General features: G+C 42.5%; 1 protein-coding gene across 5 annotated transcripts; it reads left to right on the plus strand.

Annotated features, from left to right (window-relative positions):
• Positions 1-6248: 6248 nt before the first annotated feature.
• Positions 6249-15879, plus strand: LOC111835253 (leucine-rich repeat-containing protein 3-like). Of its 5 annotated transcripts, none has more exons than XM_023795352.2 (3): positions 6249-6459; positions 12016-12092; positions 13472-15879. In XM_023795352.2, exon 3 carries the CDS (start codon positions 13663-13665, stop codon positions 14488-14490), a length of 828 nt encoding a protein of 275 aa, XP_023651120.1. In that variant the 5' UTR covers positions 6249-6459; positions 12016-12092; positions 13472-13662; the 3' UTR covers positions 14491-15879. The 5 variants fall into 5 exon arrangements, with proteins under 5 accessions (XP_023651120.1, XP_023651121.1, XP_072571585.1 ...); XM_072715484.1 differs by lacking the exon at positions 6249-6459 and adding an exon at positions 7317-7359; XM_023795353.2 differs by lacking the exon at positions 12016-12092.
• The last annotated feature ends 45 nt before the right edge of the window (positions 15880-15924 follow it).

Raw genomic sequence — 15924 nt, forward strand, 5'->3', positions numbered from 1 at the left:
CGCTTCAGTTTCCAAACCTCTCCTCAGGGTCACCCCAGCCATTCCACGTGTTGTTTAAAATTTTCCACCAGCTCACAAAATTAATTTTATTAACTAAATAAATTGAGGAGGTATTGATTGGCCAAACGTGATACGATAGTGGTCAAGTCAACAAATACAATTATTGGATGGTTGCTGCAAATACTGGGGTGACTTTTTGAGGAGGTTTCAAAATAGCTAAACCAAGACATTTTGACGGACAATATCATGGTTTTACACAAAGATCATTTAAACAGTGTTCTTTGACTGCCTAAGACTTGCACAGTATGTGACGCTCACATTTAAATGACACTGATGTCAAATAACCAACAGTTTCTCCAGGTATTGAAGCAATTTTAGGTTAACTACCTTCTCCGGGAAGCAAAACAAGAAGCCTCCAGGGACTTCAGTCAGTGACCTTCAGGTCACAGCTGGTCTGTGGTCACTATGCTACCTGCAGCTCTGTTGCCTGAATAAAAATATTGTCCCCATTATGTCTTCGGTATTTTGAGATGTAGTTAAACAACTGTAAAGTTGTACAGGTTTTTATTTAATGAACCTGCAGAAGGAGAATGTGATGGAGAAGAGAGTAAATCAGAGAGTAAATTATTTAAAATTATTCTTGTAAATAATCCCATCATTATTCCTATGACCCAACTCTCGATCAATCTGACATAGTTTGATTTGGGGGCTGCAGTCTCACTATAGCTCCTTACTCTACGACAGCTGGAAATTCTCAGTTCATTTATCTCCAACTGCATCAGATTGGGAGCTTTTCCAATTCATTAAAAACCAATCCGGCTTTTCCAGGAGCGCGGTAAAAGCCCACGGGAACCCGGGGTAGGCTGCGCTGAGGCTTCTCCCGCTTCGATGGGTGAAGAACGCCTGACTCTTCATCCGTGTTAATAAAAGAAGAGGGTGCCCAGGGTCACTCTCCTTGCGTTCTCAGTCTTTTTGAGTTTTGGAGATGCAAAGACCTACAAGTTGACGTCATTTGAAACTGACCAGATATAAATCTGATTCAGTAGAAGCTCTAGTAACCGGCACAATTCTAAAATGTCAGGAAAAAAAGTATAATAGGTAATAACATTGTTACATTTGCACTAAACGAACTAAAGACAACAAAAAATAACTGAAGCATTGCCAAATAAATGTCAGTTCCTGTCTCTGCCTACAGGGCAGCACTCCTTGCTAGTCTTTCCGCTTGTTCCACCATTGTTTACCTTGTGATGGAATATTGAATATTCCACTTCATCCGACACCACTCCATTGTTCTCTCATCATTAGTGTGTGTGTGTAGAAAAGGATTAAAAGTAAGCATGAGAAATGTATGACAGTTCAGTGTCTTTGAAGAGTAACATTCAACGATCTGGCAGTGCCATGGTCCGGATGTGGCAAGATATGAATGAATCAGGCCATGTAACAGTCTTGTATTGAGGGTTCCCCCCCTCCTGGGACGTGAACCAGCAACCTTCAGGTTAGAAGTCCATGTCTACCAGCTTAACTACCCTATGTTCTTGCCAGAGCATTTCTTGACCATGCACTAGCGTGAAATTGCATATAATAGAGTGCTGCTCTCCTCCTGTTCTGCCACCCCCCCGGGCAACACCTGTTGTTCCTCTGCAGAGTGCCTCCCATTTGCTGGGCTGATCTGCTTTCACGCTTCCGTCCTGCGCCATGTTCCCGTCCGCCCTGCCAGACCCAGTCTCTCCCCTGTGCCTCTTTGTGCTCCCTGCTCTTGCTGAGCTGGCTACTTGTCTCGGACTGTCAGGCTGCACCTCCAGGAAACTGCCATTTTGGATGTCCATCTTGCATCACTTAATTAGCCTAACAGTGATTAGGGTGTACCTTTAAAAATGTAATGGATACATTATGCTTGCACACTTGCTCTTGTGTTACCAAGTACTTGTCTGCTCGGTCTAGTTCCCCAGATATAGACATAATTATTATAGTTGTTGAATGAGGTCAGCTGTTCAAAGGGATACAGTAATCTTCCTGCAGGACTCACCCAAACAACACTGATGTAGTAGGAAACTAATACAACTTTACTTTGAAAGGAAAAAAAGGGTTTTCCATTCTGTGATTTTCCTAGTTTTTTAAAAATGAACAAAATCAACAACTGTCATTGGTCTCCCCTATAAATATATACCAATGAGCCAAAAAAATACTCTGACTACCCTCACGTGATGCGAATAATGTTGACTACCTAGTAAAAACTGCATATCAAGGTCTGGGATACATTAAACAGTAAGCTAACATTCAGTACTCATAGTCGACACCTTGAATGCAAAAGAATATATATATATATTGTTGCCACATAATTGCTCTTTCTTTATATATATTAAATATGTATATATAAGAGAGAAAGAGAGAGGGAGGCAGTAAAATGCCCTGAGATGGATGGATGTTCTGCTCGGGATGAACCTGTGCTTCACTGCATAGGCTCCAGAATGTCCTGGTTAAGTGGGCAGTGAAAATGAACCCAGAAGTATCCTACATACACTATATCTTTGTGTTTACTGTCATCCCTTGTGGATTTTTGGCAGCCCCACTTATTAGTTTCCTGGAATAGCTAAGCCATTCATCCATCTACCAACTGCCTGTGCAGTACAGGGTTGTGGGGAGCCTGGATCTGATCCCAGACAGCACAAGGCAAGGGTACACCCTGGACAGGATGCTGGTTCACGGCAGGGCACACGCTCACACACAAACGCTCACACACAAGCGCACACTATGGGCAGTTTTGGGTTAGTGTGCTTTCTGAATACAAAATTTTGATCATGATGGTCAGACAAACAGAGGAGCTGATATTTAACACTTTTTGGGAAAGTCCGTATGGTGTGAAATTCTGTGCTGAATGCCCCCTGTGTTACTCTATACACTCGTTACTGTGTTATGACTGGCTGCTGTCAGCCATATTTTACGTTGATTGACTGAAATAGTTTTGCTGGTGGAAATTAGCGGGAGAGCATTTTAAAATGAATTTGAAGAAGCACTTCTTTCCACAGCGTGTAGTTAGGGTATGGAATAGTCTTCCTGCTAGTGTAGCGCAAGCTAAAACCCTGGGTTCCTTTAAATCAGAGCTAGATAAGATTTTAGCAACTCTGAGCTATTAGTTAAGTTCTCCCCAAACGAGCTTGATGGGCCGAATGGCCTCCTCTCGTTTGTAAATTTCTTATGTTGTTATGGTGCTTCAGATTTTGGAATGCAAATTTTCTTCTGTCAAATGGTGTGGAGGGAAATAATTTATTTGGGAAAAAACCAAATGGGATTGCAAAATACAATTATACAAGTATTTACATAAGTGAAAATTCAAGTAGAGCCATTTTTCTTTAAAGACCGATTCACCTAAACATGTATGGGAGGAAACATTCTCCAAACGGGAAGATCATGCAAACCGTGACTGCAAAGTTGCGGGTTTGAATTCTGTCTACAGCAGTATTGTCACGTCGGCATTGTGCCCTTAAGCAAGGCCCTTAACCCCCCAAAAACGCTCCAGAGATGCGAGATTAATGGCTGACCCTGTGGCCATTCCCCGAGCTTCTTCTCACCTGTACATGTCTAGAAAGAAGACCAAAAAATTCCTATGTACCTGTACTTGCCAAATTTCGATATACTGTACTCACATTCACCCCTTGCCAGGATTTAAGCCCCAAATTTAGCCCTCCTCAGTTTGACCTGTCTCCTCCTCTGCACTTTCTGTGGACATCCTCTTGCCTCCAGGCTGAAGTGACCTTTGTTGCACGTTGATATTTGAAGCTTTGGAAATGCCATTCAAAGTTATTAAAGTCCCCTTTTGTAACAATAATAGCTCTGTATAATAGGGCTTTTAGGGATGGTGTTTTATCTAGTGGTCATGCCCTACACTTCACATGTAATTAAGGCACATTAATGCCTGCATGAACACACCTTGTACAGTATAGTTACTGGTGAAGTCAGCTTTTTAACCTTTTCGTTCACCACCACATTTATGATGTATAGTCACATGTGTATAAACGTCTGTGAGTTTTTTCTGATGAGAATCTTTGGGCTCCAAATTTGTGTTTGTCTTCTGAATTTCGTGTCATTTATCTACATTCTGTGTGTAACTTATTAGCCTGATTTATAGTAACTAATGTCTACCAGTCATGCTCTGTTTTAACAGGCATAATGCCTGTGTATAGAATGGAAGCTTTCTATCGAACATCATACACTGGGTTTGTCATGAAAAAGCTTCTGCAGTGGGGGCTGCAGCCATTGCACATCAACACACCTCTGGGGGAAGACACAGTGCGGCTTACAACACACATTCTATGTGGTTTCAAAGCCTTCCATGCGTGGTATTGTCGTGTACCTCTGGTCACATGGCTCACGGCCAGCTCCATTTGGCCACTGCTCCCATTGATAAAACCGTTCAGTGATTACAGATGCTGTAAGAACACAGCCAAAGAACACAGACCCATCATTCGAGAACAATCCCCTCGTTGAGTGACCATGCTATATTTTTAATAGACAGTTTTATAACAAAAATTTAATTGGTAGCTCAGTCATTATTGGTTCAGTAATGTTAGTCCAGTGCCATGATATCCAATCATTTCAATCAGCCAGCACATAGAATCATAATTGCTTTATTATTTATTAACTGATCTCTATTCAAAGTCTCCCTGGGTGTCAGATTTGGAATGTGACGTGTAGATTACTGTGCAGGAAAGTCAAATTACAATTATAGTGCTATATATAAAACCTGGATATAATATGGTTCAATAAAACACCAATAACTATTATGCAATATTAATCAGTAATACGGTAAGATAATTAAAATCTACAATTAGGTCTGTGAAAATTGTCTGACTTAAAGGTCTTTAGGTTTAAGGCTTTATTATTTTGTCATTTGTCTTTTTTTATATAGTAGTTATACCATGGGGAAATTGTTATTTTATTTATTAGGCCTATAGGAGTTGGTGCTTAAGGTCTTTGCATATAGCAAAAAACATGCCGGCATGATTAATTTCTTACTGGTCTCTTACTGGCAATTATTTCGTAGTCGATCGGAATGCAGCCAAGGCAGAATAAATTATACTGATGTTCAGGAATAATGAGATTCCTCCTAATTTTAACAGCAGCATTTGGTGTTGATGCATGTTTGCATTTCTGTCAGTAAACATCACTCACTGGCCTACAGTTTCTGTTGCCTTTGATTTACAGATAATTAACAGGCGAGAGAACAGAAACAATGAATATAGCTCTATAGACCTTGCACTTATACTCATCTACACCTTCATAATGCATTCATAGAACATTCAGTGTACATTTATAAGGCATTCATAGACCATTCATGAGCAGCATTTAAGTATGCCTTAACATCCTAACACACAGTACTGTGCAAAAGTCTTAGGCAGTCAAAAGAAATGTTTAAAGCTATTTATCTGGGTAGTAAGTGCACATTTGCTCAGAACAAAAAAATACTAACATTAGAACATATGTTAATTAAGAGTAACACAATAAAAACTAGCAAATTTTTCTTCTGTTCTCAAAAAAGTTATTGGTATCTCGTTGGATGGGTAGATGAACACCGGTTCAGTTCCCAAACCTCTCCTCATGGGCACCTCAGCCATTCCATGTATTTATTAAATTTCATCACCAGCTCATTTCATTAATTAAATTAGTTTAAAAAAAATTAAATGAGATAGTGATTAGCTGTATGAGGTGTGTTAGTGGTCGAGTCAAAAATACATGGGTGTTCTGTACGTTTGCTGGAAATAATGGGGTGATTTTAGGTTTTGGAATGGCTAAGCTACTGTAACACACTTTGACAGGCATAACAGCATAGTTTTACACCAACATAAATATCATTCAAACATTACTTTCTTTGGCTGCCTAAGACTTTTGCACAGTTATGTACCTTAACAGCTTTAATATACATTGAAAACAAACACTATTCCATTATAATGTTTGTTATTATCATAGAATGTCTGCTATTATGGAAGTTAGTTCCGACCAAAATATCTGATTTGACAAGAGGCGTTCTATGAATGATGTTATCAGAGTATAACGGCACTCAGACATTTCACTCCGCCTTACAAGGTGTATCTATAAATACCAGAATAAGGTTACATCGTTTTTTAATGTTAACATCGTTCTGCTGGCCAGATTTAATAATAATGTATAAATACGTCGCAATAATATATTATAAATAAAATATTATGGCGTTTTAAAAAACAAGTGGATACTGGCAATAAATACAGGGCACAAGAGTCACACTCCAGAAACTTTTTTCAGTTTGGAAAAATAAATTGAAAAAAAGAAATACAGGTTAACCTTTACTCTCACTTCCGTCTACGTAACATTTCTGCTCCGTTCTTTTTTGAAACAGGTGGAAACACAGGCTTGTTCTCAAAAGACACCAAGCGATAACCAGCCCTGCACCAGCACCGGCACCAGCTCCGCCTTGGTGGAAACGAGGTATTTGAGAACCTGCCCGCGTTTCCACCTGTTTCAAAAATTAACGTAGGCGGAAGTGAGAGTAAATTAAAGGTCCATATGTATTTTGTTTTGTTGGGTTTATTTTGATCTGTTTAGGATTTTAAGTTTTTATAAACTGCTGAAACGAAAATAAAGTTTTCAGGTATGACTCATTTCGCTATGTCTCTATTGTCTGTATCCACTTCTGTCTCCTTAAAGGCTCCCCGTCTGTGTGTGAAAGTGAGTTTATTCTTTACTCTAGCTCGTTGTTTTACAGCTGTCCTTTTGAGGATCGTGCAATAAAAGTGTCTGTTAATAAATGAACTTTGTAGTGCGCCTCATGATCTCTTCGTCACTCCAGCGGCATAATATATTATTTATTAGACCTGCGGCATGGTTTTAATTTGCAATGCAAAGTTATTCCGCTAATAAGCTGGCTAGTTGTTTCACTGTTGGCACCTGCGATATTAGACTAAACTAAATTGGTTATAAATTCCGGGTATGCGGATGGTTTGGAAGAGGTAGCCTGTCCCACTTTCGCTGACGTTAAGGGAACTACTTTTTGGGGGGAGCCCGCAAATGTTTAAACAAATAAACAAAACATGCTGTATCTTATTATTGTCACTTAAATGCTACTCGATGATCTGTTGTATGAAAGCAATAACATACTTGAAGTCGTGCGGTTGTACTCCAATATATCATGTCTGTGCGGTTGTACTCCAATATATCATGGCTGTGATTCGGTCGTAGGCACTAGGCAGTAGGAGTACAACCGCACTCCTCGAATGTTATTGCTTGATTAAATATACATTAAAGCTGTTAACATATGTTAAGATGTTAAGGTATACTTACATGCTGCTTATGAACATTCTTTGAATGAATTATGAATGCATTATGAAGGTACAGTACACTGAATGTTCTATGATTACATTTTAAAGGTATTGTGAAAGTAGTTATTGTAAAGGACCTATATTTCTTCATAGTATTTTTATTACTTTAATTTATACACACTGTTGATTTGATTGAATGTTTTAATCAGTACAGAAGGTGCACGGTCGTCCTTCATTATAATGAAAAGCTAGAATTTAAAAAACTTTGATTTTACCTTGTTCTTAATATTTTATTCTACTTTCCCTTCAAATATACATTAAGACTTATGTTGTCATAGAGAAGAACATGCAAATTTTGCAGTTTTGGATGAGTCTGATAAACATTCTGTTTTTCAGTTATGTCAAACACTATGGTGTGTGCATTGGTGAGCTTGTTGCTTCTGGGTCCTCCATCAGAGATGTTCTGGTGCTCCCTGTCTTGCTGCATGGTTACGGGTCATGGACACTATTTAGTGACATGAGATGAAGATTGGAGTCCTTCAGTACTGTGTCTCTTTAGAGAATCCTTGGGTACCTCTGGTTTGACTTTGTATCAAACAAGCGGTTGCTCAGGGAGTCCTGGCTGAGGCACATTAGCCGCATTGTGAGGGAGCGTCAGTGGCGGATGGCAGGACGAAAAAATAAAAAGGGCACCTATTGCATGATGTGTACACCCCCACCCTCCCATAGGGCACCTATTGCATGATGTGTACACCCCCACCCTCCCATAGGGCACCTATTGCATGATGTGTACACCCCCACCCTCCCATAGGGCACCTATTGCATGATGTGTACACCCCCACCCTCCCATAGGGCACCTATTGCATGATGTGTACACCCCCACCCTCCCATAGGGCACCTATTGCATGATGTGTACACCCCCACCCTCCCATAGGGCACCTATTGCATGATGTGTACACCCCCACCCTCCCATAGGGCACCTATTGCATGATGTGTACACCCCCACCCTCCCATAGGGCACCTATTGCTTGATGTGTACACCCCCACCCTCCCATAGGGCACCTATTGCATGATGTGTACACCCCCACCCTCCCATAGGGCACCTATTGCTTGATGTGTACACCCCCACCCTCCCATAGGGCACCTATTGCATGATGTGTACACCCCCACCCTCCCATAGGGCACCTATTGCTTGATGTGTACACCCCCACCCTCCCATAGGGCACCTATTGCATGATGTGTACACCCCCACCCTCCCATAGGGCACCTATTGCATGATGTGTACACCCCCACCCTCCCATAGGGCACCTATTGCATGATGTGTACACCCCCACCCTCCCATAGGGCACCTATTGCATGATGTGTACACCCCCACCCTCCCATAGGGCACCTATTGCTTGATGTGTACACCCCCACCCTCCCATAGGGCACCTATTGCATGATGTGTACACCCCCACCCTCCCATAGGGCACCTATTGCTTGATGTGTACACCCCCACCCTCCCATAGGGCACCTATTGCATGATGTGTACACCCCCACCCTCCCATAGGGCACCTATTGCATGATGTGTACACCCCCACCCTCCCATAGGGCACCTATTGCATGATGTGTACACCCCCACCCTCCCATAGGGCACCTATTGCATGATGTGTACACCCCCACCCTCCCATAGGGCACCTTGTATGGTACTACATCCATTTGTGCTACTGGAAGAGCATCCATTAGGACAGCAACTCGCATTCCCACACACGAACGGACATCCTATATAGCGCTGCATCACATTTTATCCACTGGAAGGGCACCCTATGGGACACTTAAACCAGTAGGGGTGGCATAAAGGGCAATTAATATTGCTACCCACAGGGGCTGTTTAGCCTGTCATAAGGGTATGGTATAGAGCACCGCCTCACATGCTCTCCTCAAGAAGGACACTCATGAAGACATTCATAACATTCTCTTGTTCTATAGGACACATCATCTTACATGAAGAGGGCACCATAGACGGCACTAAACGTGAAGGGCAGCCAATAGCAGTGTTGCTGCCACTCTGAAGGACACTTGAGAAATGTCTTTTTCAGCAGTGGGGGAATCGCTTATCTTATTCAGGGTCAGCTAGAGCCGGTCCCAGCCAACAAAGAAGACAGGGTGCCCCCTTGCTTCCCCCCTGAGTCCACCAGTGCTCTCTCTCTCTCCCTGCTGCCCCCCCCCCCCCGCTCGACATTGCTAGAAGGGCACACATTATGACACATTATCAAATTCTCTTGCCCTCGACGGCACAACTTAATAAATTATTGTGCAAAGGGGCAAGCTTAACTATTTATTTTTTACCATTTGTGGGGCAGTCAGTAGGGTACTCTGGGGCACCAGGGGGGCAATTGCCCCCCACCCCCCCCAAGTCTTCCAGTGAGGAAGGATCAGTTACGGCACTATGGCTTTGTGGTACGATACCCTGAGAGTGATCTGGCTCATAGGATCCGAGGCCCCAAGTGGTTGGACCAGGCCGTGGTGACGCCCATGTGACACCTGGCAGCGTCAGATAGATGGGCCATTTCCAGAGGGTGGGAATGCCTGGGGGGGTTGCCAACCAGTGTCCCCAGGGTCTTTTGTCGTGTAGTGGGTGCAGCAATGTGGTGTTCAAGTGCATGCCCCCCCCCAACCTGTAGTGACTGTGACCAAGAGAGGGACCCCAAATCTTGGGGGGCCAATTCAAATGTGTTGTTCATGTCGTAGTAAACACCAGTGCTGGGTGCGTGATGGGGGAATACAGTAAGAAAATATACTGGCTGCTTTGCTATGGCAGCTGTTTTTTGTGCAGGCCATCCATTGTTTGACTTCTTATTCTGGTTACGGTTTGGGGGGGGAACTGGAGCCTACATGCTGGACATAATGCCAGTCTGGCACAGGACACATACATGCGTTTATGCAATTATGCACTATAGGAAATTTAGAGACACCAATTAGCCTAACTGCGTGTCTTTGGACTGCATGCGGGGAATATGCAAACTCCACAATTGAAACCCCCAGCCTTGAAAGTGTGAGGTAACAGCGCTCTCCACTGAGCCACCATGCCGTTATGCCAATTCCTCTTGAAATGTGCACAATGTATTGCCTCATTCGGGGCTATTTCAGCTTGGGGGGGGGGGGAGACAATTTTTTAAATGAATAACTTTCCCTATGTCACGAATGGAGCGGTGATTTCATTTTCATTTAAATGATCTGATAATCATTTAAATGAAAAACTTAGCTAATTATGAGAGAGTTCAATGACAAGCATTTCCGTGCCTAGATATACAGAAACACAATTGGGCATAGACACATATTAATGAGGGAGGGCGAGAGGTTGAAAAAATGAATTTACTGATAATTAACTTCATTTGTCTGTCTAATAGAAAAATAGACAAACACACTAGGATGGCAGAGAGCTAGCAAGTTTTGAACATGACCTTATAATATTAAGTCTGTTGTCCTACAATTATACCCTTGCAAATGATACACATTCAAACTGCTGTAAGTGTAGTAATAGTAATTACTGATTAAGGAATCCAAGTTTAATTGTTTTGTATGTTTGGGCAAAAAAAACCTGCAACGTGACTGGTCGGTGGCAGTCATTTATGTCATTTTAATTATGTTTGTAGTTGCTGTAGAAATATTCGTTTTTTTATTATTATTATTATTATAGGCGACTGTAGTAGCGCCACCTTGAGGCCAATTTGTAGTGGCAATACCGTCAGTCACTGTGTCTATCCACCCGTTAATTTTCAATAACTGGAATTTTGGTCGTGGCGGTCATCCTCTACTGGGCCAAAAAATAACTTGAAGTGTTCAAAAAATAAAACCATTTGCCAAGACTTATTAATGGCACGATCCGACAGATACATCATTAACGCCAACAAAGCAAATGTACATTTGGATTTAATGTTTGGTAATATATATAAGTAAAATCATCCTAGGAATTCAGTGTTGGGTGGATTCCTCGTGTATTCTGTTCAGATTCCTGGAGGTCTGAGTGTAACAGGAATAATCGGGCTCGGTTCACTAATAAAACTTAATGAAGCATTGATTCCAGGGTCTTTTCTGGCAACATTTTGCAACAGGTTATGTGTACTTGGAGAAGGCTTCATCAAACGCTATACCTTTTTATGACAATGCATTTATTAATTATTTACTCATAATTAACTCATTAACATAGTTGTGTCAATTAACAAGACATAAGACATTTCGATGACCAGTACTCTTTACAGGATAAAAGGGATACTTCAAATATTGATATATTGGCAACTTTTAATCAATTAAAAAAACGTCACGCCCTGAAATCATCCGGGGAAAATCGCAGAAACATGATAATTTCATGTGTGAATTTATGTGCGTGTTAGAGAGTGAGCGAGAGAGCGAGAGAGCGAGACCAAAAAAGCAAGACTATAGCGACGGATGGTGTACGTATTCCATTGAAGAACAATATCTTATCAACGACCGCTTGGTTAATGTAAACATTTCAACTGAGTCGTTTATATACTAAAATTAAATTGTAAAATGATATAAAATTTCAATTGCACTAGGTTGACTCCGTAAAGTGTTGTAGATTTTCATTACAGAAACCCCCTTTTTGAAAATGGACTCGTCTTTGACGTGTTGTTCAAAAAATAAGACACCTGACCACCTTTAATTCGACTTACTCGTACAGTTTTTACGCTTTTCGGTGTTTGAACTTGAGCTTTGGTTCCTCCAGCAGGTTGCAAGTCAAAATCCAAAATGGACCAGTTTCTTTCGACGTCGCGTGGTTTGGGGATCTATTTTAAATAACAGGTATGTTTTACTTGTTTGGTGTCGAGTTAATTGTTGCAAAATGATACATTGATTACTATAAGAATTCTGTGAAGACAAGTAACAGAACAAATATTAAGCTATTGAAGTATGCCACGTTTTGTATTGGCGTGAGATGTTTTTTTTCATGCATAATATAAAAATCTTTTTGGGTGATCGGGACATTATATTTGTATTTCAATATTACGAAGAATTAAAAAATGTCAGTACTGAATAAAAAAGTATGAGTAAACATCAGTTTTCTGAACTTGGGTGGGTTTAAGTTATATTCTGACTATGCATGGTGATTTGAATTTAATAATAAGATACAGAACTAGAATAAACGAAGGCTGTTTTTGAAGATGCATTGTTTTTCCCCTGTTGATCCTTTAGACGTGGTTAGGCTGCTTTATTTTTTTTTCTACTATAACTGGACGGTTAGCGGTTTGGCTTTACGTGTGAACATGCATTACACTGCTGCCTATCACCTATGCGCTCCTCCCTCACGCTTTGTTTGCTTTTTCCTACACGCGTTAAAAATGCAAAGTACATTTATTCTGACAAACTGAGCATTTCGGGGCGTAGTGCCGAGCGCTGGCCGGAGGCATCGGCAGAGCATTTAACCGGATCAGCATTTAACCGGATCGCCTCCGTTTCGGCGCAGACGTGACGCTGCGTACCTGACGGATGTCTCGCGCCTCAGGTTGAAACTCCGTCTTCTTTTTAGGGGCAAAGTGAGCGAATTAGCGGGGATCGGACTTCGGGCGCCTGCTGTGCTGCTCCGAAACCGCCCGTGATCATTGATTTCTTTTTTTTTTAAACCTCCTTCGTATGTATTGCGATTATTGGATAATTGTGCTTGGTGTCGTGTCTGTATCTATAATAGTCATGTATGTACATTTATGTTATATTAGTCACATGTTAGTTTATAAAAGCGGTGTATTTTCTGAGTGTTTCGCATTGCTTGGTCTTTTAGGACAAGGAGGGGCCGCACGAAACCTTCCACTTCCAGCTGTGTCCTTATTGACGTTTAAAGGATTGATGTTCTTGTCCGTGATGGTCTAGTGATGTTTTAGTTATTGATCTCCATGTCTTTTACGACCCACTGTAGTCGATGCACAGATTTCTCACAGCAGGAATGGGAATTCTTTTTGATGAAAAATAAAAATAAAAAGGTGGGATTTTTTTCTTTTTAAATCAGTGCCTGTCCAGGGTCTGACTGAAGCTCATTTTCAAAGGAGTATTACGGTGTTCACTTCTTGGCTCGCCCGGGGTGTGTTGTAGACATATTAACTTGTCTGAATTTTTGTTCACATGCTGACTGTGAGTGAGAAGTAAATTAAATTTTTATCTAACCTTGTTCTCTTTGCCTTTTTGACCAGCCACGGGTTTGATTCCAGTGATTTGAGAGCCTGCTGAAGCTCAGATCAGCTGTAGCCCAGTGTCCTAACGCCGCCCATCATCTACACTCCAGCCTTTCTTCCATCCACCTGCCTTCCCCCCCCCCTGAATTGCTTGGCTCCGCTGCCTCTCCCTGCTGGATCCTGTGTGTGCTGTTGGCTATGGTCAAGCGATGGGCGTTGGCCGGAGGTGTGGCTGTTGTGGGCGTGGCAAAGCGGTGGGGGCGTGGCTCTGTGCGGTACTGCTGCTGTTGCTGTGCAGGCAGGTCGCCCCCCAGTGCCCAGAGAGCTGCCACTGTGCCTGGGAAAGTGGCACAGTTCTATGCACTGACGCAGGGCTGCGTGAGGTCCCTGAGGGGCTCCCCACGGACACTGTCTCCCTCCACCTGGAGAGGAACTTCATCCGTACCATTCCCGAGAGCGCCTTCAGCGACCTGCCCCACCTGCAGGACCTCTACCTCTCCCACAACCGCATCGAGTCGCTCTCGCCGGGTGCCCTGCGCCATCTAAGCACGGACCTCAAGCTGCTGGACCTCTCGCACAACCTGCTGCGGAGGGTCAGCCGGGAGGATTTCGGATCGACCCGGGCCAAGACGCGGCTGTATCACAACCCCTGGCACTGCGACTGCAACCTGCAGGAGCTGGTGGAGACGCTGAACCTGGAGCCGGAGACCGTGAATGGCATCGTGTGCGAGAGCTCGGCCCGGGTGGGCGGAGAGGGTGGCCGGTGGGAGGAGCTCGGGGGGGCCGGCGAGCATGTGGGACAGCCGCTGGTGAAGCTGCTGGACGCGGGGGTCAATTTCTGTAGCCTTCAGCGCAAGACCACCGACGTGGCTATGCTAGTGACCATGTTCGCCTGGTTCTTCATGGTCATCGTCTATGTGGTCTACTACGTACGGCAGAACCAGGCGGAGGCCCGTCGTCACCTCGAGTACCTGAAGAGTTTGCCCAGCCCACGCAAGATGCCTGTAGAAACAGACACCCTTAGCACGGGTATCTGAGTTAGCCGCTTATTTTATTTACCACACGCATTCGTCTCAGAATATTTCCCATGGACGTTTTTTCCTGTGTGTCTGACAGCCGGTAGATTCTCAGCCCCTGTGTGTCTCTGCAAGGACGCGGGTTTGAGAGAGCTTATACTGTGAACCGCCACTCAGTTAAATCTGAAAGGTCGGATGCCATCCCCTTCCTCATGAGGATGCCAGATCTGGAGCAGAACGGGATTCCCGGGCTGTGAGAAAGACGGACAGCTTCACTGAAACGTGCCACTCTGTGACTGCAAGGCTGCGTTCGGTGACGTTTCTGCACCCAGTCGGGTTTGGGAAGTGGGAATGGAGTCACTGCAGTGCTGGACTTACAGAACACAGAAATGCTGTTAGCGTGATTTTTTTTTTAGTGTTAGGGTATACCTGGAACTGGAAATGACATGTAAATCATTGTAGATAATAATTAGTATGTGTGTTCCATACATGTGCACATTTTTATATATGTAGTAATGTGTTTGAAAAGCTTCACATTTTGTATTTTAATATACTTTTTCCCATTATCCTGAACCTAGTAAGTCACCACGAAACATATTGTATGAATGATTTTTAAAAGAAGAGCCTGAATTAAGGTATAAATGTTTTAATCAGGTATAATTAGTTATTATTAATACATGAAATCGTACCTAAAGAAGGGAGGATGTTGAGGTCTTTTGGGAGCAGAAATACTTTGAGGTAAAATTAGATCTTTTCAGGATGTTTTCTTTCTCACACTGACACTTGTTTACTGTGTCATAACTGATTCTGAAATGTTACCCGATTTAGGTTTGTGTCTGTCACAGGTCAGACATGGCAATGTGAACACACCCCTTCCTTTGTCTGTGTCTTTGTTAGTCATGTGACTTCATCTGAAGGAAATGGTACGGTATGTGTGATCGCCACATGGAAAGCGTTTTTAAGAGCAGAATAACGCCAGGCTAATTGTGTATTATAAAGTTACAATGTGGGTTCAGATGATTTTAAACAGTTTTGCCTGTGTGGCTTGTGTAAGATTTTACGCTTATACTGCACAGGAGAGAGAATTTTGAGTGCCAGCTGGAATGGTGATGTTTTTCACAAAGTTAAGAGTACACTCCATGATTATGTCGCTGACTAGATCGCATTTTTGGTCTAGTCAGTTTAGTCTTTTTCAGTATGTTGGAAAAAAGGCTTTTTTTTTATTGTCAGCCGTGGCATGCACGGAAATGTTTTGTGAAATTCATAACATTTCGGTATTAGACTTTGTTGTTGATCTAGCTACTGTAGCCCAGTATCCTCTCTCTACCACCACCAACAGATGGGGGGAAAAAATCAGAACTGAAAAACGCACTTTGTGTCTTTTTTTAAATTAAAAGTTTTATTAGTGTTGTTTTGTGTCTTTCCTCCATTACTCTCCTTGCAGATTACATCAGT

Source organism: Paramormyrops kingsleyae, chromosome 8, assembly GCF_048594095.1.
Source record: "Paramormyrops kingsleyae isolate MSU_618 chromosome 8, PKINGS_0.4, whole genome shotgun sequence".
Taxonomy (NCBI): domain Eukaryota; kingdom Metazoa; phylum Chordata; class Actinopteri; order Osteoglossiformes; family Mormyridae; genus Paramormyrops; species Paramormyrops kingsleyae.

Coding starts and splice junctions, on each gene's coding strand:
- LOC111835253 (XM_023795352.2), top strand. CDS start 13,663: ATGGGCGTTGGCCGGAGGTGTGGCTGTTGTGGGCGTGGCAAAGCGGTG.